This window comes from Amblyomma maculatum, unplaced genomic scaffold (genome assembly GCF_055883805.1).
Source record: "Amblyomma maculatum isolate TAMU_Amacu unplaced genomic scaffold, ASM5588380v1 scaffold_20, whole genome shotgun sequence".
Classification (NCBI taxonomy): Eukaryota; Metazoa; Arthropoda; class Arachnida; order Ixodida; family Ixodidae; genus Amblyomma; species Amblyomma maculatum.
This window is the reverse complement of record NW_028146745.1, coordinates 2,511,879-2,538,009: the sequence shown is the minus strand read 5'-3', so window position 1 is coordinate 2,538,009 and position 26,131 is coordinate 2,511,879. Positions and strand designations below refer to the sequence as shown.

The window sequence follows — 26,131 nt, the reverse complement described above, 5'->3', positions numbered from 1 at the left end:
ATAGCCGAGTAATTTCAGAGCGACAATAGGGTAATCTCCGCAAATCAGGAAGCAACACAAGGTAGCAGAGTACAAAGCAGCTTAGAACCGACCAATCTAAACTGGAAAAAGGCAGAGAAAATATTCCTAGAAACACATGTAGAGGAATAGATGGAATTCCGACCAAGCTGATGAATGAACTTGGTCCAAAAAGTAAGGAAACGTTGTTAAAAGCTGTGGAAACAGTCATAACGAATAACAAATTCCAGACAGCTGGCGGCAGAGCAAAATGAAGTTGATTTATGAAGGGAAAGGAGAAAGGATGCACATCAAAATCCTACTGGCCGATTACCATAGCATTTGTTGTGTACAGGTTGGCCATGCAGGCGGTAAAATTAACGGTGCGAGCATGGGTAAAAAGTAACAAGATACTCGGTGAATTTCAGAACGGCTTTCGAAATGGTAGGCGCTTAGATGATAGCCTGTTCGTGCTTTTATCCAATGCATCGAAATATCGAGAGTGGAAAATAGACCTTTGTATTTGGCCTTCCTGGACATAAACTTTAGAAATGGTAGGCACTTAGATGATAGCCTGTTCGTGCTTTTATCCAATGCATCGAAATATCTAGAGTGGAAAATACACCTTTGTATTTGGCATTCCTGGACATAAACGCTTTAAAATGGTAGCCTGTTCATGCTTTTATCCAATGCATCGAAATATCGAAAGTGGAAATTAGACCTTTGTATTTGGCCTTCCTGGACATAATCACTTTAGAAATGGTAGGCGCTTAGATGATAGCCTGTTCGTGCTTTTATTCAATGCATCGAAATATCTAGAGTGGAAAATAGACCTTTGTATTTGACCTACCTGGACATAAACGCTTTAAAAAGGGTAGCCTGTTCGGGCTTTTATCCAATGCATCGAAATATCTAGAGTGGAAAATAGACCTTTGTATTTGGCCTTCCTGGAGTATTTCCTTTCCTCAAATCCGTTTAAACCGGCCTTTTACAAGTGATTCCTTGACCTCATATTTATATTATGGACAGACACAGAAAACAACCTAAACCAGTTTATTGCAGCATCCAACAACGCCTATCCAACTATCTTTCACACACACCTACTCCGCGCACCAAATAAACTTTTTGGACCTCACGATCCAAGCGGAAGGGGGCACACTACTCACTAGCGTCTAAAAAAAACCCACTGACAGACAACAATACCTTCATTTTAAGAGCTGCCATCTACGACACTGCAAAACATCTATCCCCTACTCCCAAGCCCTTAGGTTTAAGCGCATTTGCTCACGCCCTGAGGACTTTGCGGAAAACGCCAGCCGTCTGCGGACGGTCCTTAAGAACCAACACTATCCGGCTCCCATCATTAACGACGCTATTAATAAGGTCACTAAACTAAGTCGTGAGAATATTGTCAGGAAACGGTAAACTGCACCTCCAAATCCTCAACCCTCAAACCTGATTCTAACTTTCACAAATAACGCCCCTAACATCAATAAAATTTTGAACAAGCAATTTAATATTATTGAGCAGAGTGACCGACCCTCCAAAATTTTCCCAAATCCTCCACGCGTAACCTACACGCGGCCAAAAAATATACAAAATTAAGTAGTTCACACTAAGGTAAACAACCCACCTCCCGCACGTTGCCTACCTTGCGGCAAAAGTCGATGCCAGTTGTGCAAACACATGCAGACAACAAAACAGGCTAACAGCACACATTCAGCTTTCAAACATGACTATAAAGAAAACCTTAACTGCGACTCGGGCAACGTTGTATACCTACTGGAATGTGGCCACTGCCAGATGCAATACATAGGTCAAACCCACACTCCCTTCAGAACAATATTCAATAACCACCGCGCACACACCAAGTCACTACCTAACCTTCCCCTATCCAAGCACACTAATCAAACAGGTCGTGAATTCAGTAACTAAAACTTACTCTACTACAAAGCAACTTCAGAACTAGTCGTGAGCGTGAGTAACGTGAGTCGTATTTTATTCATAAATTTAGTACAGTGGATTGCGGCATAAATGAACATCTGGGAATCACTTCGGCCCTTCGGGGTCACTAACCTATCGAAGCATTCCAAGTAACAGATTCACTGTAAGATAACCCTAGCCCTGTGCACCTGCATTTAGTTAACTGCCTTCTCGAAGAGACACAGCCGGCGCCGTCGTCTGAGACCGTACCGAAAGTATTCTGTTCATTTTCTCCCCATTCCACCCCCCCCCCCCTCTTGCTTTTCTTCTCCCCTGCCATCTTTTTTTTGCTAATCTGCTTGCCCCCTCTTTCCGGGCCTTCAGAACCTTCACGCTCCGCGCATTTTCTTGGTTCGGCCACCCGCCCGTACTCATGTTCTGTCCTCACTTTCCTAATATTCAACAGATCCCCCATTGCCGTCTTTCTTGTGCTCCTCTTTTTTTTCTTTTTTTTTAAGGGGTCGTTCTTTCCGGCGTCTGTACAATTTTCAAACCTTTAAAACTGAAACACAAGCAATGTAATCAGTCTTGAAAAAGACCGGACCCCGGTCGAAACATCGACGAAGAATAAATTAGGCGCTCCACTTATGGGGCGGCATTTCGTGGAGAAGGCAATGAGGCCGCAGGCGACGACAGTAGTGGTGATGACCCGGTACCTAAGTCGGAGTCAATGCTGGTGCCGTTGACATATCGTTTCATGTTTGACACATGCTCCTGGAAAATGTGGTGCACCCCGCATGGTCGATGCTCGGGGAGGTCTTCGAGGCGGTATGTCCAGGGGCCGAGCCGTTCAACGACACGGTAAGAGCCGCGGTATCGGGGCATGAGTTTCGTGGCACGGCCAGTCGCGCGAATGGTGCGGCGAACGAGGACCAAGTCGCCGGACCGGAAGGAGGGAAGTGGTGGTGCTGCCGCATTGGCCACTTGCACACGCGCATGAGCCGCGAGAAGATCACGCTGATCGTTGAGGCGGGCGTAACGAAGTCGCTGGGCGGAGTCAGTTAGTGACGCAGTCTAATATGGAAGGCCCGACTGCGCGTCGAGAGGGATGGAGGGTGTTCTGCCATGGACGACTGAGAACGGCGTGACATGCGTTTTTTCTTGCCTCGCAGTGTTGAGTGCAAAAGCTGCCGCAGAAACAAAACGATCCCAGTTTTTGTGGGACGGAGCCATATAGGAGGCGAGTATATCCGTGAGTGTGCGGTTAACATGCTCCACGAGGCCATTGCACTGGGGATGATTGACGGATGTAGTAGAATGCGCAATGCCCAAGGAGCGGAGGGCTAGCTCAAATTCATGGGACATAAAGCAGCTCCTACGGTCCGGGACGAGGCGTCGGGGCACACCATGCCGAAGAAAGAGATGCTGTTCCACAAACAAAACGGCATGAGCGACAGAGGTGTGTGGAACGGGCAGTGCTTCGACTCACTTGGAAAAGTAGTCGATCGCAACCAAAGTATACCTGTTTCCGGCTGGCGTCTTCGGGAATGGGCCCAAATGGTCCATCGAAAGGTGAACTCGGCGGCGAAAGAGCCTGCGGGGGTGGCTTGGTTATTCGTGTGGACGATTTCCGGTATTGGCACGTCTGGCAGGACGCAGCGTGTTCCTTGACGTCTCTGGACATATTAGGCCACCAAAAGCGCTCCGACACTCGTGCGTAGGTCTTGCCGCGACCAAGGTGACCAGCCGTGGGAGCGTCCTGTACGCCGCGCAAGACTTGCAACCGCAGTGTTGCTGGCACCATTGGCAACCACACGGGTGGTCGACCACGGAGCCGCCTCATGACACAAAAGATTATCTTTAATTAGAGAGACCCGGCGCAGTTTACGGAGACCTGCGCCGGCGGCGGTGCCAAGCGATTGGACTATGGCCGCTATGTCGGGATCTTGTGTTTGTGCAGTCCTGAAATCCGTCAAAGCCGTCACGGGACAAGGGTGGCGAGGAAGGAAATCGGCTACTTGATGGGCAGAACTGCACTGATGCACTGTGGTGAAATCGTACTCTTGAAGTTGCAGTGACCAGCGTGCAATCTTGGCATTTAAGCGTTTGGCAGACTGCAGCCAAGTGAGAGCGCTATTGTCCGTGACAATAGTAAAATGACGGCCGTACAGGTAGAGACAGAACTTCTCGACGGCCCAGACAATGGCGAGGCACTCGAGTTCAGAAGAGTGGTGGCGGCGCTATACGTCGGAAAGCTGGCGGCTGGCATAAGCTAGAACTTTGTGGTCACCAGACTCGTCTTCCTGCAAAAGCACAGCGCCGAGCCCATCTTGGCTGGCATCCGTGTGGAGAACGATGGGGGCCGATTCGTCGTAGTGGGCCAATGAGGGAGGCTTGAGGAGGGCGTGCTTGACGTCAAGGAACGCGAGCTGTTGTACCGGCGTCCAACTCTACGCTGCATTCTTCTTCAGCAGGGCGGCCAACGGAGCGCTTCGCTTGGCAAAGTCCGGAATGAAACAACGGAAATACGAAGCAAATCCAAGGAAACTTTAGAGCTCCATGGCGGTGGTAGGAGCCTCGTAAGCCGAAAGCGCTTTTAGTTTTTCAGGGTCGGGACGGATGCCATGCCGGCTCACAACGTGACCCAAGCACATCACCTCTGCAAAACCTAAGAAACATTTATTTGGTTTTAAGCGAAGCCCAGCAGACCTAAGGGCTTCGAGGAGGAGTTTGAGTAGCGTTTGGTGTTCTCAAATGTAGCCGCGTAGACAATTACGTCGTCCAGGTAGATCAATGCCATAATCCACTTCATATTGTGTAAGACGCGGTCCATGAGGCGCTGAAAGGTAGCTGGAGCATTCGAGAGACCGAAGGGCATACGGTTTAACTAGTAAAGGCCGTCGGTAGTCACGAAAGCCGTCTTTTCCGCATCATCGGGGTGAACAGGCACCTGCCAGTAGCCAGAGAGCAGATTTAGGGTGAAAAAATAACAGGCCTCCTTCAGGCGATGAAGTGCATCGTAGAGGCGGAGAAGAGGGTGTAGGTCGAGGTAAGTAATAGCATTTAACTTGCGATAATCAACGCAGAAGCGGAGTGTTCCATCCTTCTTGCGCACAAAGACTACAGGGGAGGACCAAGGGCTACAAGACGGGGCAGTAATGCCCTGGTCAAGCATGTCGCATACGTGCTGCTGGATGACTCTCCGTTCGGCTGACGCTACACGGCGAGGTTGGTGATGAATGGGCCCGCGGTTTTCAGTGTTGATCCGGTGTTGGGCCCGGGAAGTGCACCCGAGTTCATCGGCGCTTAGAGCAAACCAACTGCGATGTTCGAGCAGCAAGGCCTTGAGAGAGGCAAGCTCCGCGTCGGTGAGGGTGTGGCCAAAGTTAAATGTTTCCCATGCTAGGACCGCCGGCGCTGGAGGGTGCTGAAGCGGTGCTTCAGGTTGCAGAGATGGAACCGGTGATCCGGAGTTCAGGATTGACGCTGTACCCAATTGGGTGCCAGGAGTCAGCCAGAGAGGTGCGCGGCTGCTGTTAAGCATAAATACGGGGGCCTCTCCTTTGAGCACAGGCAGAAGGCTTCGCGGGGAGGTCATCTCACGGGCTGGAGCTGAACACCGGATGGGTTCGAAAAGCACGTCCGCTGTGATCGGACACTCAAGCTTGGCATACACCCACATTGTCGCACCCGATAGCAGAGTCACGGCGGAGGCTACAGTCACGGTGGTAACGTCGATCGGCTTGACTCGACGTGGCCACTTTTTTCTGAGGTAACACACAGATTCTGAGGCACGCTTGGTCGCCGACACCAGGAACTGCCACAGGGCGACACCGAGACTGGAAATACGGCAAATCCAACCCGGCCTACGCAGAGTTCGGCTCGCCCGTGGTTCTGTTGTGGTAAAATTAAGGACGACTCCGGCTTGCTGGCACCACCCGCACCCGAGGAGCACTAGTCAAATCGGGCTGTCTGCTACAACGAACTCGGCGGATAGGGTCTTTCCGAGCTCTGTCAGATTGACGATGACACGTTTGGTCGTGCTCCACCGGGGTGCCTTTAAAAGCTAAGAGCCGGGTTTTGGTGGCTGGAAGAAGCCGGTGGGGCTCGTTAACAATAAACGATCTGTCCAGCACACTGACAGCCGCTCCGGTGTCGACCAAGGCCTCTACGTGCCGGTCAAGCACAGCGACGTCGAAGAGTACGCAGGGAGCTTCAGTATTTATCGAAGCCGACGAAAAGAGGGGACAAGGAGAACGAAGGAGTGTGGTGATGGAACAGCGCCCCCTGAGTTCCTCCAAATCATTTTTAGACATCGGAAGGTTAGCACAGTCGCTCACGTAGTGCCCCCCAGGCCGCAGCGGAAGCAGGTCGGGCGGGTGTCGTTACGCCCGCGTCGGTTAAAGGCCACTGCAGGGACTGCCAATCGAGAAGTATGTAACGAGACGGTGCGCGCGGCAGATGGTGGTGACCCCCGTGTGGCCAACAAATTTAATCCCGCCTCGATGGCAAGCGCCATGGCGGCGCGGACGGACTCAGGACGCCCAAAATGGACCAAGCGCTGCACCTCAGAGAGTCGGATGGCGTCGACAAACGCCTCAGTGCCGACCAGGGCCACGACGTTCTGAGGTGCCCCCTTCAGCGACTGCAGAACCAGGCGCTCAATGGCGGCGGCGAGGTCCTGGCATGTCTAACCCGGCCTCTTGACGGCGGGCTCGCAGGCGGTGGTACTGCGCACGGGGTTGACCTGAAGCACTGTAGTGGTCAGACTGGAGGCCCACCAGGACGGTGTAAGAGCCCAGCTGGTCGGGCGGCACGTTCTGCAGCAGCTGAGTTGCGCAGCCTCTCAGGCATGCCTTCATTTGCTCGTCCCAGCCTCTCGCCGTCGCAATACTTTCCAGTTGGATGCGGTAAGCATCCCACGAGATTGTGCCGTCAAACGTGGGTAATTCCACTACGTCCAACGATGTACCCACGCGGAGCACGTTATTAGCGGCTACGACAGCAGGCCCAGCAACGGCAGGGCTGGAGGCAGCGGTGGCGGTGACGCCTGAAATCTCATGACCTGTGTTCGGCTTGGCTGGCACAAGGCGACGGAAGTCGCGCCGAGAGCTTTCATCACCACAGCCTGAGCAGTCAGACGGGCCTCCCATGCGTCCATCCGCTGAGTAACTATATGCAGGAGGCGCTCAATACCGCCATCCAGCTGCTGCGAAAGACCGAGCCCCTCGGAGCGTCTAGGTCTAGCTGCGCCAGCCGCTGCGTCGTCGGCGCCATCGCTTCGTAGCAGATTCTTGTCGTCTGGCACGTCGGGTCCTTGTCGTTGAGAGCGGGTGAGCGGCATAATCCCACTTCTGACACCAAAATGTTGTGGGACGCTGTGCCCGACTAGGGATAGACACAGAAGAACGGATGACACCAGGCAAACACCACTTACCCCGGCGCTCTTCTTTTGTTCTCTAACCCTCTCGCTGGCGCCGCGCGCTCGTCTCGCGCTCGTCCCGCGCCTCTTCTTTTTCTGGCGCAGGGCTCCTCGGCGCGTTCCGTAACAATATGTATGTATATAAACTGAGCGCTTATACATCGTCTTTGCACATGATACGAGCACTTCTATAGACTCGCCGCGAAAGAGTGAATGAGGGGCGATGCTTCTTCAGCTGAATTCCCTGTATTGTTTAATCAACCTTTTTTTTCTCACAGAGCAAAACTGTTTAGAGGTGCGAAGCCTGGCGTCTAGAACTTTATTTTTTCTCACATGTGATGTCACTGCTGGCAGGAAAAGCTGATATATTATCACTTTATGAGGTGACAGGTCTTACAATTTAGGGAGCTTTGCTGAGTGACTGCTTGCGGCAGCGGCTGCATGTCATTTTACACTTTCACCAGCCGTTTTTCTAACTTCAAATTCAGTTGTTTGTTTTCAAGGTCCTCTTGCTCTCTTATTTTGATTTCATGATTTCCTCTTTTTTTTCTGCACATAGTCATCAGTTTTTTAAAGGCTTTATTCATTAATTTACCGTTTCTCAACTTGCTCTAACTGGGCTCACTTTTACCAAATTTCCGCAAGGCGCAACTTCAAAGCATTAATAAGTTCGATTTTATAGAAATATTGTTTTTTCTCTGTCACGACATTAGTCACTATTTCTAACATTGGAATTTTACGACCGTTATGTGCTTCTTCCGCAAGTTCGTGAATGGCCAAGATTTTATCACAGGTGTTTGAAAAAGTATTTTGCTGCAAAGGAAACGTCGCAATCCGCTAGGCTTCTGCCAGAAGCATAAATATAGCAGCAAATATAATAGCTTATGGTATGCTAGCGAACAAAATACAAGGTCTCTCATATGTCTCTTAAGCGGAGAATGGCGATAAACTACTTTTCGTCTCTTATAATTGACCTTTCATCGCTTGTCTCTAATCGGCGTTCGTTGCAGTACAACATATTATTGTTAAATTCGTTTATAGGAAAGGAAAGAAGCAGTATCTGTCAAAATATCTCCGGTAAGTGTGAGTTTGGACGGTACACTGTCGCTCCGGTCGCGGGGCGTTCCTTGGCGCGCGTTCAAGTGTGGGATTGCAGATGGCATGAAGGCTACACAAGAACTAATCTCGCGGAATCTCACTCAATTGAGAAAAATTTATTCATCCTTAATAATTAGTTAGAAAATGTTGCAATATGTTTTCATTCATGTAGCAGCTTTGAGGTCCCAAGTTCACATATGTGGGCACGAATGAAATAAAAATATTTTTGGATAATCTTTTCTATCTGAATTCTGCCTGGCCTACAGGTCATGCATGGTGCAAAAAAAATTTCCTTTAAAAAAATTTAGTTGGCTCCCGAAGGGGCGATTGTATTCAGTTTACGTTAATGGTTTCAGAAAGCCTGTTATTCCTGCAACATTTCAACAGATCAGATACAAATACAGTTAACAGAAATAAGCTAACATGGGCAGATAAAATGTATTACAATGTTTCCCTTATAAAGCAATGGGAGTGATATTTTGACTAAAACAAAGTATAAACATCCATGCCACTTTACACCTGAAAGAAAATAAATATTTTGCCTTCAAAAAAGTGCAAATAAATCTTTGAGTACAACTTTTGATCAAAAAACAAACATTCTGACATCGTATACCTACATTTAGAAGAAAGCTTCTATATCCTTTACCATGCACAGTCAAAGTTCTCTGAAGGAACAACTGGGTATCCTATCGAACAGGTCTGTTACACATCTGCCACGCTGTTGTATGCTTTAGCTTTGATTACGGTTGTATTGTGTATGGTTCTGAGAGATTATCATACCTAAAATGATTAGACTCAATACACAATCTTAGTTTACCTGCTTCTACCCTACTGAAAAAGTTGAACGAGCTTTATATGAGATTTTTGATACGATGTTATTGTTATGATCTTCTCATATGGCTCTCATACTCATACTCGTACCTGAAACTCATAGGTATCTCATACCGCTCGTACTCGTACATATCTCATATGTATCTCATATCGCTGATACTCATATGTATCTCATATCGCTGATACTCATAGATATCTCATACTCATATGCATCTCATACATCTCTCGTATTACTTTTCTTGCTTCGATGCACTGGGAGCTAGCACTCATAGGGTTTTCTGCAAATTTTTTGTGCTACATTGGTGCCAAATCAAAGATGTTCACATATTAGAGCAGCGAGGGACACAGTGCAAGAAGGTCCACTGAAACATAGCTCGGTTATTATGGCACTCAATAATCAGCGGCCGTGAAATTTAGCTTCGGGCTGCTACAGTGGCGGCTGCAATTTGATGGTGGTGAAGTGCAGGTTCATGCGCTGTGTGATGTCAGTACAAATTAAAAATTCCACTTGCTTGGAGGTCACCTCGAGCTCTTTAATATGCTGCCCCTCATAATCCATAACTCAGGGATGTTACACCTGGCAAGCCAGCTACATTGCCGAAATAAAATCAGTTTCTGCCATGGCAGCGAAGCCTGAATTATGAGATGAATATGACATTATTTGCAGCTGCACCAGAACTACATACAATTGTGCTTGTTAACTTCAAGCATAAGTATTAAAAGAACCTGTTTCAAAATAATATTTTATTCCATCTTTATATATAGCCGAGCACAGATTATAGCTATCACCATCTAGCACAGCAAGACATTCATGGGCCAGCTACGTCGCGAAGAAGTGTGGTAACATGCTTGTTTAGAGCTTTCAGCCGTTCGGCTTGCGTTGCTTTTGGGTGCGGTGTCCGTGAAACATAGTCCCCATAAGCACCTGCACAAAGAGGGCAAAGGCAAAAGAATCCAGTCAATATTACACAAGCCTCACATGCAACTGATAGCAGTTGAACATGTTAGTCCCAAAAGGCAAACTGCATATGTAGCTTCACTTAAGGAAGCAATTAGACATGCACACCCCATTAAAAGTTCTCGTGAAGAAGCAGGAGTAGCAATTGAGCATGTAAGCCTCAAAAGACAGACTAAAAGTCATTCAATTTAAAACCTGTAGATGCAGACTGTGCCATTGCCTATGGTCCCAACTTATCAATATTTGCATGGTTTCTAAAATGATAAAAGTGCTGTTATTAAAGCTATCATATAAAATTGGTCATAATAATGATGCTATTTTAAGTCTATAAAGCTCATACAATGCAAATATAGATTATGCATGCAGTACTTTATCACTGCTCACAGTAAAAACCATGAGTCATTAAGCTACAAAGTTAATGATTAATGGTTTTTCAAAATGATATTAAAAATTATATTCCGGTATTCAGTTAAGGAAGAATTCAGTCAAGATCTAAAAATAGCATAAAACCTGGCCAATCTGCACTTCCTATTTATAATTACACAGTCCATGACATGCAAGCACCATCTGTTACATCACAAAAGTGTAAACTATTGTTATAAACAGCACTGGCCTGAATAGACATGCACTATTAAATTAAGCAGCTTGATAGGTTAAGGTGCATAGTTAAATTATTTTAACGTAGAAGTAATACTGCCCACATTATTGGGTTTCATCAGAGCGTGGTCTTCTTTAAGCAACTGCTAGAAAAAAAAACTGCCTGTCAATGGGTTTGAAACCCAAGTCCAGCCAAGAGATCAGCTTCGCTGGTCCACCGTGACACTATATTAGCCAATTTCTTCATGTGCTAAGTTGCCAGTCTTTCAAGCTGCATTTCTGATACTGTTGTCTTTATCTTGTCTGACAAAATGAACTAGATCTTTGTTAGCCCTCCATCGTAACAACAGTCTAAAGCGACAATTGGATATTTAGCTTACATGGAAAGTCAGGGCAAAGCTAAATGAAGCAAAACTTAGCTAGACAAGTGCTAAATTTTACTTCTGGACTTATAGTCACGCTTAGAAAAACTAAGCTGTCATTTATTTTTTTGGCAAGTCTAATGAGAACATCACAGCAAACATGCACACTTACTCCGAACGGCATCAAGCTTTTCAGGAGTGAGTGGCGGCTTGGCTCCAGCTCCAAACTTGATTTTCCGCATGCAGGCTTTCCCAGTCACACTCCTATTTTTTAGTACTTCGATTGGCCACAGGCAGCGAAGAAGCTCTCTTGCGAACATACTATCACTTCGAGAAGCATTTACCCACGTCCATCTCTCTGCTGACAGCATACATCCGCTCCCGATGTGGACCTGTAAGAAAGAATTCACTCGATTATTGTGAAAAAGTTTTATTCAAATGCACTGCAGTCGTGAAAAGTAATGACAAGAGGATAGACTGCCCTCAAATTGAATAAAAAGGATTAATTACCTTGCCATCCACCACAGTGAACAGTGGAGCATCCGAAATTACCGCAGCAGGTTCCTGAAATTAGCAATAACACTTTCTTATAAAAACAAGGAACATTGTACACTAAAAAGAAGCTATAAAGAAAAGCCAATAAACTTTTGCATAAACACATTAGTGTATCTAACTCAAGAATTGGTAGGTTGCTAAAAGCTGGTTATTCTGCATATCATCATCAATATTTTAGAACCCCAACCCTCGCACATTTTAGACTTTAACAGCTATGTAAACCGGCTTCCTCAAAGCATGTCACTGGCAACTTTCCTGCAAATGCCACCTCACAAATCGACCACACCATCATCCCCTTCTGCTTGCAATTCCTCTTCTATCGCTCGTTCATGCGATGAGTCACTACTTATCACCCACCCAATATCACAACTTTGCTGTCATTTAGAACTTTCCCTTTTTTTTTGAGAACTGGTCCCTAGGCCACACAACAGTTGTCATCCATTGCATAAACACAAAGTGATGCAACTTCAATTTAGCGACAGACAAAAAGCACATCCAGTGCAGAAATGATGACCATGAGATGCAAAGCTAACAGATCCAAACATACTGTTGAGCACAGTATAGTTAAGCGGGCAAGTTGGTGATACATTATCCAAAAAAAAAAACAGCGCGAACAAACGGGGACGACAGGAAGAAACCAAAGAAACAAATGCTGTACAGCGCTTGTTCTTGTGGTTTCTTCCTGTCGTCCCCGTTTGTTTAGGCTGTTTTTTTTTATAATACTGTTGAGCCCTACTCAAGTTCACTGGCACCACCAACAGTCTTCAACAAAAAGAAAGTTGGTAGGCAGTGCTTCTTGATCTAAACTCTTTCCTAAATAGACAATACACTCTACTCTGTCTACAGTGCATATCTACTCCATTTACTGTCAGACTGCTGTGGATGACCTGGACCACAAGAATACTTCATTCATTACAACGTAGGGCCTGTACAAGTTTACCATAGGTATAATCACTACCATATAATTTGTTCAAGTCTCCACAATATCTACAGTGTCACTGGCTTTTAAATTCACATATGTTGCTAAATGTTATTTTTGAGTCTGTTGTATAGGTAATGCATTATTGACTGTTGAAGCATTGAAGAACTATGACACTTTTTAGTAAGGCTGCAGGTCTCATTTGTTAAACCATTTTTAGGCCCTCCGCTTGCAACCTGAACACAATGCTTGTACAGTGGGCATCCGATGTTAGAAATGGATTTGCATTTACTTAATTTAGGTGTCATGTCTGCTCTATAACGAAGTGTAAAACATTAGAATACATAGTTCACACTCCGGTATGCAGTATTTGTGGTATAGGCTGCGACCTATGGGGCTGCTGGTGCCCATACCAAGAGATGAGGCAATGCCCTTGATGTTGGCACAATAAACATTGTCCCGAAGATGATGCTACATGGGACAGAATTCAAATAGGAGCAACGGGAACATGGGAACACAACTACAGCCATGGTATGCCACTCGGGAATTGCCCGTGTAAAGGAACAAGCTGGAGCATTACATGGCTATGGCAAAGAAAAGGTGAAGAGTTGCCAAAATGTGTAAGCCAGCTGTTTCTTAAGGAAAAAAAAGAAGCATGCTCGAACCAAAGCCAGTGCTTCCTACACCTTGCATAACGTAGCAAAGAATGGTACTAGACAGAAAAAGCCAAATGAAACAAATTCAGCAAAAGAGCAGACACTATAACTGAGTGTACAAAGCTAAATGCAGTCCCCGAGATTGTCACAAATGAGAATTATATTTCTAGGTGTTATTTCATCTGACACAACAGGTAGGAGGCTACAGTGAATTTATACAAATTATCAGTCAAAATGAAAGTTAACACAGGGGCAGAGATCACTGTTATACCAGTGTGCACATAGTGATATCGTTTCATAAATGTTTATCTTCAAATCCCAGAAAGAGTACCAAGAGGACTGAATCAGCAGGAGCTCGAAGTTTAAAGCATGAAAGTGAGAGTTACATCATACTGCGACAGAACTGCAGAAGCCGACATCTGCATCGGGGATGGGCTTGAGCTCCTTTCTTCAGTTGAATCAAGGGGGAACCAAAGAATTTTCAAGCCATGAGCAAGAGTGAGACTGTATGATGGTTAGGCATTTCAACACATACTGAAAACATCCTATATGGTACACCATGGAAACGCATTGACAAATAATAAAGAATATAAATTATCTGGTATTGCTGCCAAATGTAGAAAACGAATTGTCAGTGCAAATACCCAAACAAGCAGAAGCTGGACTGAACCCTTCTCAGGATGAGCGAATGCCAAACATTGAGAAACAAAGGCTCCTGTAATGGTGAATGAATCTAAGAACTGTACCAGACAGTAAACGGTCATACAGAAAAATCAGCTGAAAGGACTAGCAGTCACGGAGCCATACAAGTGGGATGATCCATACATACTTATATACAATAAGGGAGTAATTACTCATTGGCATCCCGCAAAGCACAGCCATAAACATACACATTAGTTATATTGATCAATTGAGTTATTGCAATTCGCTCTCACCCTATCATCTGCTCTACTGACCGCCCTGGTTAGCTAAGTGGTAGAGCAGCTGCCCTGGAAGAAGGTGGTCCCATGCTTGATCCCCGGATCAGGATGAATTTTTCTTTACCTACGAAGTTTCTGAGAAAGCTGCATAGCTTTCTTTTGTAGCTGTAACAGTGTGCTCGGGTGGATGACAACGAGTAATGAGTCCCTTATTAGAAATCTACTTCACCTTGGGGGATTCCCCTAAATATTCGATCATACTTATGTACAATACCTCATCCGAAACAACGAAACTCTGTAACAATATTTGGTATGAATTCTCAATCCTTTAATGTGCAATTCAGTAATCAACATGTCTTAAGAAAAAAGATATTTGTTTTGCCCCCTCCAATAGAAAGCATCTATTTTGAGTAGCAATGAAAGAAAAAATCAATCAACAACTATCTTACTCCATTTGATGGGCCAGGCTGCGTGAATCGGGCAGCAGTCTCTGTCGAGTTGGGAGCAGGCTGCTGCCTACAATCTGCGGTGCGAATTTCAACCTGCAGCTGGGGAAGTCCAAGGTCTACATTTTCATCCTGAAGAAAGCATATCAGCAAATTAGGGATGCTTAGAACTTCATAATGACATAGGAAAAGTAAAAAGGGCATCTACTTCAGTAAAGTGCAGTGTCTAACTTGCAGATATTTGTGATGCAAGTGAACTACAATGAAAAGGGTCTGTTTCGTATGTAGGAAAGCTAACGTACACAAGAAAAAGCAGTGTGACACCATGTGGCCTACCTTTCAATACTCACTCTAGCACAGTACCAAAATAGAGCAGCAATGTAAAGCTGAGAGAGCGACATAACGCAAAGATCAAACTGGAAGGCATGCCTACAAACATGAAGTGATATGCCATCAATGTTGATTCAAAACAGCAAATTTGGAAAATTATGATTAACTGGTTACATAGAGTTCTTTCCAAGTAGAAAAAACAAGCCCAGGTACATACACAACTCTGAAATGGCTTAGTAAGACTACAAGTCACAAATTACTGTATACAGAGTAAATCAGTCTTGTTCGGTACTAGCACTACTGGACTCAGTTTCAGTTTAGTCGTTCAGTCGTGTCCGACTCTTCGTGACCCTATGGACCATGTCACGCCACGCTTTCCGGTCTCTCACTATCTTCCTAACAACATAACTTCATCTGCAGTGCCTCGAGGATGCCATCTAACCAACGCGTTCGCTGCCTACTCCTTCTCCGACGACCCTCAACCTTTCCCAACATCAAATCTTTCTCCAGCGACTCCTCTCTTCTCATCAGATGACCAAAGTAGCTGAGCTTTAACTTTAAAATTTGACCCTCCAATGAGCATTCAGGGTTTATGGTCGACAATATCGACTGATTTGATCTTCTGGCAGTCCAAGGAACTCTCAAGAGTCTTCGCCAGCACCACAATTCAAACGCTTCAATTCTTCGGTGCTCTATTTTCTGGCTGCTGCCTTTCTGCATGCAGCACAAATAGCTAGTCCTACCAACACATAAGCTGACAAGTAAAAACAAAAGAACAGTAAAAACATAATTTGCAAGATCAAGTCATCAATAGCAATGTAGAGTAACTTGGTACCTCATTCAGCACTGGTAAATGGGGCTCCTCTGCTGCAGCTGCTAGCTGCTGCCCTTCTGATATTGAAGCCCATGCTGGAGGCTGATGAATAAAAAGTAAAACAGAAATTAGTTAAAGGATCAGGCAACAAAGAAGAGAAGGATAAGCGCTTCATTGTTCCCTGTCACAGCGCTAGTAAAGTTTTCAAAGATGTACCAACTAGCTCAAATGTCTTTTCTATGACACTTAAGCTGTTTTCAAGGGTATGAAGCAGCTACCATTACGCATATAAATCTGTTGTAACCAAGCCATATGAATGTACCTGCATGGCCTAGGGGTAGCATGAATGCAAGGTCCTGGCAGGCTGATTCTGACATCACCCTCTCACGCGAAAGAAGAGGCTCAAGCTAGCAGCTCCTGCGAATCGCAATGTTAGGCAATCCTGCAGCCAGTTAGTGCTCGGCCATGTCAGCTGCCAGCTACTGCCTGCCAGTGCAGTTTTTCTTTCACAGTGCCAGCATCAGATTTTTATGAATGCTGCTGTTGCATTAAACAAAACAATTGTGAAAGGCTAGAAGAGTTGAAAAATGATAATCATAAACATAATCTATATCTCGATAATTTTCCATTATACATCATGTAAGTTTGTGGTTGGGAGCAGTGTTGTTGAATAACTGATAATAAGTGATCACATACTGGTACATAAATCTTTCTGGTTGTTCGCTTACTTCAAGCAAGGAAACAAACAGTTAGTCAATCTTTGGACAAGAAAAAACTTGTATTCTCTTTGCTTCTTCATCAAGTTCATTATGTCTGCCTGTATGCCTGCAGCAGGACTGCCAACTTGGGCAGCACCGTTGTGAAAGGTATTAATCCCATCAGGATCCTTGGATCCAGTCAGACATGCTAAACCTAGCTAGGCCATGGAGGCACATCCATACAGTTTTAGTTTCTCATGTCAGAGTTGGTTCCCAGTGCGCTTATTATCCTGTGACTGTATCGCCCCCCCTTTGCAGAAAGATTTAAGAATTGTCCTCCTTAGATATATGCCTTATCAGGGCCCTTCGCAAACCCTCCCTTTGTAAGGTGTATCTGCACCAAACCCGCCTAAGTGGTCCCTAATCATCTACCCGGTACTATGATTTTTTTTTTCCTGGTACTGCCGCTTTTACTTCTTTTGTAGACCACAGGATCTCCGGTTCCAGGTTATGATACCCACTTAAGGTTATTATTATTTTTCACTATGTGGTTATTATCCTGTGACTATGTACTCCCCGCCCTACCCCCTCCTTTTAAGAATTGTCCCCCTAGATATATGCCTTATCAGGGCCCTTTGCATAGCCTCCCTTTGTAAGGTGTATCTTCACCAAACCGTTTTTAGTGGTGACTAATCACCTAACCGGCATAGTAGTCCTTTTTTTTTTCCTGGTACTGCCGCTTTTACTTCTTTTGCAGGCTGCAAAATCCCTGGCTCCATGGGTGATAAGTACATACTCAAGATTTTTTTCTTACTTCATGACCCACTTCTTTCTCACCCATCTTCTCCTCCCCACTCTTTCGCACCCACTTTCCCCTCCCCAGCTTTTCTTCTTCGAAAGCAAAAGCGTATTTATACCCCTGCCACTGATGATGGCTATGCCCAGACGACGACAAGTCCACTTGTCGAAACGTTGGCTCATCTGCGACCTGAGGCGTACCCTATTTACCCTTGTTCGGTTCTTCTTTTTTATACCGTGCAAACCATCTTCTTCCTTTCGTTCTACCTGAACCGAAGAGCTAGTGTAACTAATTCGCATTTGCCTAAATGACACTAATTCAGGAGCCTTTTTTTTCTTTTCATTTTCCTTTTCTTTTTATCTCCTTGCCAGTCCCCTCCTAGAACAACATTCTGTGTGGCTCTCGCCAGTGCCCTCCTCTTTTCTGCTTCTCCAACTATGGACTGATTGTTGCAGTCGATACTGCATTCAGCCTGTGTTCATTACAGTCGTGTGCAGAAATAAGCACAAGAGGAGTAATAGATGTGAATGGAAACAGAAAAATAACATCTCTTAGGTGCACAAAAAGCACAAACGCAACAATTGACAACTGTGGAAAACAGATAAATAACATCCCTTTCATACAAGCAAAACAAAAGGAAAACAGGACATTCAACAAATGGAACACATAAACGCTACCTCCTTTGCTCTGCCACAGACTCTTTCTATTGCCTTGTCAATTCCACTTCTTTAGACACAATAATGACCAGATCTGCGCTAGTTTCCATTTGCTGTGTAATCTACATGGCAATATCACTGTGGGGGGGTTCCAAATTTTACAATACTGTCAGGCTTTCATTGAAATATACATGCTTTTCAAGCTTTTGTTTTTATAGCTGCACTCAGGTGCTATCAGTGAGCTGATTATTAGTATGAGTTTTATCTGATATACCAGACAAGCAGAAAAAGAGAAACGGCAATGACAGACTATGTTTATTGCAGTGGGAAGACAAGATCAACAAATTGTAGCAGAAGGTCAAATGATTCAGATCATTACTTCCAATCAACAGTATTGCATTTTTAATTATGTGCTTAAATGTAGTACTACAAACAGGACTACAACACTGAACAATAGTCAAAATATGATATAACAACTGTTTGCTTGACACATGTAAATCTGTTGAGAGCACTCACAGAATCACACAAAGAAAAAGGAAAGTCATACAGACCCCAACATCAGCCATGAGTAACCCAAGAAACAAATGCACAAAAATGAGGGCAATGAACAAAGGAATTAAATTAAGGTGACTTCAAATTAATCATTATACTTCCTACATTATATATAGCACTGTACTTTCACATATAACAATAGATCATTGCTCAGTTTACACTCACCTCACTTGAGATGCCCAGAGCTGCCTTCTCGACAAGTCCCACATCAGGTGCTGGCTGTCGAGCCAGCAAAGTACTCTTCGGAAACAAGTGCCTAGGCTGGATATTGAAAAAACAAAGTGCAATCATTAATCAAGCACAATATCATTTAAAAAGGCATGGGCACTACAGCAGTACTGCTAGCAAATGTATCAGGGTATGTGTCGAGCCAAGAAAGTGAGATGGAAGTTTTTTTTTTGTGCAAGTATGCCTTTCGACATAAGGGTCTAAATATATTGCTGCAGGCCTGTGGCCCCAATAAATGCCAACAGTTCTCGGTGGTGTGGCCCATGTGTCCATGCTCTTGTGTCAATCGGCCTGGTAGGGTGATAAGCGTGGCTTCTAAAGTGTGCTTTGCGGGCCACGTGAAGACCAGAAGTTGTAAGGAAGTGGTCTAGTGTGGCTTCCGTAGCAGGAGCTGGGCAGAAAGGGCAGTTCAGGGAGCAGTCTGGGTGGTCCAGGAAGATTTGACAGCAGGCGTTAACTCAGCACCCACATGGATTCTTCTCAGCGCCACCTCCTCACGGCGAGTTAAACCACCGGGAAGATTTGATCCACACGGTGGAATTAAAGCACGCGTGTAGCGGCAAAGAAACTCTTTCGCAGGTATTACGGCATCTCCTGCGGACAGCTTTTACATAGACAGAGGCTATGTCACCCTCTGGGAACAGGACGCATGATCAGTTTCTGTGAGACAGTGCGTAGTGTGGGGAGCCCACACCACATGCACAGGGTAAGGAAATGTTCGCACAATGTTGCAAATATTGTTGATGATGTCGGTATTAGCTATACTCCGTAAGCCTCGGACTACTTTGGTGGATTCTGTAAGATCAAAATGGTCGGCGGTGCAGCATATAGGCTTTCTGGTAATGTAGACAAACCGTCACGAATGGCAACAAGAAGGTGCGTTGCTTCTGTTCTATATGAACATATCTGGTGTATTTCAGGAAGCATTGGACAAATGAGGGTAGCATGTAAAATCTCATAGTCAGTACTTGCGTTTACAGCTTGAAGCGCCCCTGTGGTGTCTGTGCAATATTCGGGCTCTGCTTCTTTCACCGAATGTTGATCTCGGCCCTTTTCTCATAGTGGACGGTTGTTTGTCATCTGTGGTCGCTTCCATGGAGGTTTCGAAGGCGTTACTTCAAGCAGCGTATAAGACAAATCAAAATAATGTGCTAATGCAGACGCTGCAGGAATAGCTTGATACTTTAGGTAGCGCGCTGCACGACGCTGCTCAACGAGCTCATCAATGGTGTTCAGCTGGGCCTTCGCTTGGAGAGTGGGAAAGGATGTCAGGCGAGGGAGGCCAGTGATGGCGCGCATTGCCTCTCTATTAACTGCTTCCAAGCGGTACCAATCTCTTAATGTGAGACATTGAAATTGGGCTTGATAGACAAGCCAACCCTGTAATACAGAACGCACTAATGTTCGAACCATGTTCCAGCAAGCGTCACCCGTTTTCTGGGCAATGCGCCGAAACAGGTGCTGGGTACTAGTGGCCTTCTGTCATTCAGGTCGAACCGATGGCACTGCTGAACCAGAGCTGTCCAGTTCGACACCAAGGTCTCGCATCGGCGAAGTGGTAGTGAGCAGATGCCTGTTCAATGACAGCTGTAATGGTGCTTGTAAAAGCCTACATCTACCCCATCAGTTTGTGACAGATATAAAGTTTGTCTTTTCAACTGAGAGTGCTAGGCCAATCTTCGTGCACCACTCAGATGTCTTGTCAAGAGCAGTTAAGAGCAGAGATGGAAGTGAATCGTTGCAAGAAATTAGTCCTCATAGTGGTTCCTTATACAGTGTTCTGCAACTGTGTCAAACCCCCGTTTGAAACATTTTCCCGCCTCAAGCGGCGGCTCATTTGCACTGAAACTGCGCAGGAAGCTTGTGCGTTGTTGTCCTCTTGTTTACGAGTCAAGTTTGACCATGGTGCTTACTTGGTTTGGCCGCACATGATGAGAAACCAGAACAGCCTGCGACGATACTGAGGAGCAAATGACGCAAACGTAATTTTTTTGGCGAAGGGCAGCAGTGGCGCCATCTCGCATCATTACAAGGATGTGCCTTGCTTGCCTCGGAGCTTTCGAACCGCAGCGCTTTCTTCCAGCCACGCCAGATGACGCCACAGCTGCCTTTTTCTAGAAAAACTGCGCTGGCGTTTTTTTGCTCCTCAGTATTGTCGCAGGTTGTTCTGGTTTCTCATCATGTGCGGTCAAACCAAGTAAGCACCATGATCAAACTTACCTCGTAAAGAAGGGGACAACAACTCACAAGCTTTGTGCGCAGTTTCAGCGCAAATGAGCCTCCGGTTGAGGCGGGAGAATTTTTTAAATGGGGGTTCGATAAATTTGCAGAACACTGTACATCTAAAAAAAAAGTGGGAGACACTTTACCTTTAAGGAAGTGATATCATTGCTGGCTTACATCTACCACTCCCCTTGTTCTCATTCACCTGCATGCACTTTGCTACTTGCTTACTCTCTATTTCTTTAATTTGTCCCTCTATTAATGTGATAGTGTTAAGGATCCCATTCTGCGCAAAAATCTAGCATTGGAATTATGAGACAAAAGTCATGGACATAACTCGGAAGTTGGCAAGTGACATGGTTGGCCACTGACTGGTCATCAGGTGGGTGGTCCGACACCACGAGACCTCTTGACATGGGCCAAATTGCCAGGCGTTGGCAACTCGAGCTCTACCTTTTGAGAGGGGATACTGAGAGTGGAATCCAGCCTTAGAGGATTTTGGTATCCTGAGCTAGACACACTCTCTCTAGGCCACACAAGGACCATTCATACGGCTTAGGTAATGAGGGAATTTGTATATTTGTCTGGTGGCCTTTTACATAATGGCATGAGTTATCACCGTATGCTAATATGTACGTGTGGGTAACAGTAGCAAAATTAAGACTGCTGAATGACTGAGTACCAAACATAACGTATGCAAAAAGGGATCCGCTAGAGGAGCCAGCTAATGGGAGCCATTAATGCTGTCGCGTGCTATCCTTAAGGATGGAGCTTAATTTTTTTTTACGCAAGCTTGCCATGAGGCATATTATAGAAACTCATGTAAATTATTTTCGGTAAGGAACCGGAGCAGGCTCCCACTCTTGTCGTTGTCGGTGAGCCATTTAGAGACGTCCTCTTCCCTTGTGGTTAGTCCCACTTCGTGCAGAATCTGTCCTTGATGCCCTTGTCCCTGCACAAGTCCACAGCAGGTGGTGAACATCCACTTCTGCAGCTGGTGTGGAACGCTTCGGGCATGTGGTTGGTCCGATGTCTGCTTGAGCTTCCCATCAGCACATTACCGATGAAGTAAGGGCCGCCCCAGCTTTTATCCTTCTAAGGGAAACCTCCTCCAATCTCGTTAAGTCATGAGGAAGGGGGAATGTACACGGAGGAATGAGGACATATGTACTTTTCCTTAAAGAGGATGCTAAGATGGGAACAGCGGAACGGGCATCAAAAGAGAGCCTGGTGGGGGGCGCATTAGTGTTTGGAACATTCTCAGCATCGTCTTCTGTCCAATGTATCTGGATGCGTATCTTTGTTTTTTTATTGAGTGCGTGGATTTCCTGGGTTACAGATAGCATCTTTGTCACTTTCTTCAGTTGTTTTATGGCGGCTAAGAAGTCTGTATAGATGTAGGCTTCTGTTACGGAATCTATTTTATTTATGGCCTCCATAGCATCGCGGATTGCATAGAGTTCCATCACAAGCTTGTCTGGGTATTCTGAAACATATTCTTTATGTAACTTTAGTTCACTGTGTGTTGGCCTAGTAGCTGCTGTTCTACCGCCATTTTCCATAATTGATGTGCTCATATTGCAATGAAGGTACCTGGAAGTGCATCAACCAGAGGTCGAGATGCCAGCTTTTCTTTGCGACGAAGCAGAGTGGCCTTGTTTGTCGTAATAGTCATGAATTCCCATGGAGGGGGGTCAGCCATTGGTGGTGTTTGAACTGCCACTTTGTTGTACAAGGATGGCATAACATACTTTCGCTTCATATGACTTGTTGTCTCACGTTGTTCGATTGATTCTGTCAACATATTTATCTGTGCTAACTCTTGGAGAATAGGGATAGGGGTAAGTTTGATCCGGAATTTTACATGAAGCATACCAGGCTCATTCCATCGCCATAACCTGGTTTGAGAGGAAGCTTTCTAGGATGAGTCAAGTTCCTTCAAGCAGCATTTGACGGCACCTTCATGTGGTGTGCTAGCCACTGAAGCTACAGTGTTCAGCAGGGCAGATAGCGCCTGCATCATAATAAAACTGCACGTCAAGGTCAAGTTGAAGGAGATTCCAGAATCATTATAGACACTTCGTATGGAGTGTATATGATACATGTGAGGCTGGTTGGTTGATTGGGAGTGGATGGGTGTGTGGATGGCTAACTGATTGGTTAATGAATGAAACCAGCATAGTGCAGACAAATATTCTACTGTGTAAATGTAGCTGAATTTATGTGCGATGGCCTATAGCTATTACCAGTGCAACAACTTTGGAGTTGTACCAGATGCATGGAGTAGTGTGGTGGCTTTGAGGATGTGTCTTGACATGGTGCATGGTGTTGCTCGATGACCAGGGAGAGCCCGTAAGTTGAATGACGAGGTATGAACGTTAGAAATGGAAGCAAGTGTGAGTGTGTAGAGGAAGCTGAGCTAGAATGTCAGCAAGCAACTGACGATCTTGGTCCTTAAAGGCAAAGATGCCGAGCTGAAACCTCATATCATTTAATAATAGACAAGGAAACATAAGTGATCGAAGTAGCACCAGAGTAAAAACATTGAGAGAGCATGCTATCAAGCCTACTCTTAATGCAAAACATAGACAATCTATTCTAGACATTGCACATACTATTCATTGCTATAAGCTATCCAGTTGTGTGAAGGACCAGCAAATATATATATATCTATGAAGTTCCGCATTAACTAAACCACACAGACGTGCTGTGTAGCCCAACAGTTGCTTGCCTTATTCACTGTCAACGGTCGTGTAACCTTAGATTACCATATCACTTCCTCATTTGAAACAAAAACCCTGTGTTGGCAGCTTCTGTCACGAAATATGGATTTCTGATGTTGCACAGCCTGCCGACCAATCATTATGTGGCCATGTCACCTGCCAGCTATCACCTGCCACAAGCATGCCCGTGATTTCTCACTCACAATGCTGAATGGTCAGCACAATAATCAACTTTTAATGCTAAAGCCACCACATTAAAAGAAATATATGTGCATGGTCACACAGTACCACATACTGCTACTATATTCAAGAAAACACTCTGACAAAATGAAACTACATCTTTACAACAATGATATAGGTCTATGTGGGCTGATGAACTCAAGAAACGGGATTATATTTACTGAGCTTTGATGTCATAGCCATGGCTTGGCAGTTGAAATTAAAGCAAGAACAACTCAGAGAAGTCAATTTCTACATTAATTAGCAGTCACAGGTGAATACCTTGTGGTTTTTTATGTCATGTATATCGTTTAAAAAAATGCAGCCGAAACTTGGTTTCTATCCTTATTTACAAGAAATAGATTTCTTACCTCTGAAGGCTGTCTGGCTTGTGCGAGTTCTGAAATGGCTGCCTCCACTGCGCCTACAAAAAGCAAACCAATAATTTTCTTCCAAAAAAATCCATGCACTATCATTTTCCCAGTGACATACAGGAAAAACTTCCATCATAAAGATGAAAACTTGGCATGGATCATATAATTCATAAACATGTTCCCAGCAGTTCTCACTTCACTACTTCAAATAGTGAAAAGCACGGCCATTACACACAGAAAATGCACAAAAAATAAACTGCTAGTTACGATGCCTGCAATTGTCAAATGCGTTGCTTACACCAGAGAATACTGTAAGGTCAGAGATTCAAGTCTCAAAAATTTTGAGTTTTCAGAGAGTACTGTGTGCATCTATAGCTTTAATGTACCACTATTAAGTGCACAAAAGAGGCAAATATAGAAGAAACCTCACCAAATCTTTCGTCGACCAGCTTCTGCAGCCTATGATTTCTTTGTTTTTCTTCTTTTCGAGCCTTTTCCGACTCATCTAATTGCTTTTCAAGGTACGCAATAGCTTTTTCAGCCACTGTCAGGAGCCTTTTAGGCACAACTTCATCGTCACTTTCAGATGATTCTGGACTGTGGCACCTTTTTGCCAAAATTTTCTTCATTTGCTGTTTTTTGGCAGCCTCCATTTTTCTTTTTTTTTTTCTCTCCTTGGTTGTTCCTGACCAGCCGAAATGAAAGAGAGAACAAACACACCATTAACACAAGCAAAGCATTACCGATATCCTTATCAATAGCCCCTTGCACGGGTTAAGCAGTACCAGTCCTCACCTTGGAAGGTTCTTTTCTGGATCCATCTGCGATGGTTGCCGATTCAATGATAATAGATGGCACAGCCTTATGGCGCTTTGCCATTCGGCAAATCAGATCTGCCTTGTTGACTGAAATGATAATGCACAATTATATTGACAACCTCTCAAGTTAGTGACTTTTACCGGAACTATAATCCCAAATAAAATGAAGATTCAGAAAAGTACACATTTACAGCTGAACTTGCAGCTGTAAAGGGATAAGATTCTCGCTGAAACTCCTCCAGATAAAAATTTTATGGCTAAAAACAAGAGCCATTCTGCTGACTATGATAACCAGTTCAGCACTCTCACTAGAAAATCATTGTTTACAGTTCAATAATCCATCCGGAAATTGGGTCGCTTTTTTCTACCTGGGATGTAACAAGAGAAAATCAGGATGCTGTCTAAACCAATGTCTTCAAGGCAATCAACCCAACAAGGGAAAGCAGAGGAGAAATAAGGCCATAATTAATCCCTAACATCCACCCAAGCACAGCACTGAGCTATAAAGGAATGTTACAGTTCTCACGAGAACTTAATAGCTGACAAATATGTGCCAGCTCAGATTGAAAACTGGGTCAACAACATGTCTTAGGCGGCTGGCTACTTTGTAACTATGCTAACTGGGATGAAGTAGGCAGGGTAAAGCTGCAGTTAATTACATCAAAGGAATCTAGGTAAGCAGGCATGGCTTTCCATAGTAGCCACGTGGCCATGCTTGAGTAGTTGCACAGTGTACTAAGCATCGCTACGACTAGCAAAACCTGCAAAAGGAAGATTCTGCTATTTGACAGTGCCCTGCTGTCATTGCCTAGTTATTACCAGTGACGATGTTACGTGTACACTTGCAGCCGAATTATAGCACGGTTCTCTACAAGGTGAAGGAAATGCTCAGCGCCGCTTTATAGGGGAGGAAAACAAATATGAACCATTATTCTATAAAAGAAAAAAAGCTGTACAACTGCCAACACATCTTGAAGTCTCTGCTATTTTCTATGGTTCATAGACTATAAGCA

General features: G+C 44.8%; 1 protein-coding gene across 1 annotated transcript; it reads right to left on the bottom strand.

Moving 5' to 3' along the window:
- Positions 1–10,028: 10,028 nt before the first annotated feature.
- On the bottom strand, positions 10,029–25,061 carry LOC146171526 (uncharacterized). Its single transcript, XM_084586479.1, has 8 exons — positions 24,731–25,061; positions 24,298–24,350; positions 18,699–18,794; positions 15,850–15,930; positions 14,688–14,816; positions 11,699–11,752; positions 11,361–11,580; positions 10,029–10,196 (listed from the first exon to the last, which is right to left on the bottom strand). The coding sequence occupies exons 1-8, from the start codon at positions 24,951–24,953 to the stop codon at positions 10,081–10,083; spliced, it is 972 nt and encodes a 323-aa protein (XP_084442605.1). The 5' UTR covers positions 24,954–25,061; the 3' UTR covers positions 10,029–10,080.
- Between the last annotated feature and the right edge of the window lie 1,070 nt (positions 25,062–26,131).

Coding starts and splice junctions, on each gene's coding strand:
- LOC146171526 (XM_084586479.1), bottom strand. CDS start 24,953: ATGGAGGCTGCCAAAAAACAGCAAATGAAGAAAATTTTGGCAAAAAGG. Junction 18,795..24,297: donor AAGCCAGACAGCCTTCAGAG/GTAAGAAATCTA, acceptor TTCAATATCCAG/CCTAGGCACTTGTTTCCGAA. Junction 11,753..14,687: donor AGCCTGGCCCATCAAATGGA/GTAAGATAGTTG, acceptor TGCTAATTTCAG/GAACCTGCTGCGGTAATTTC.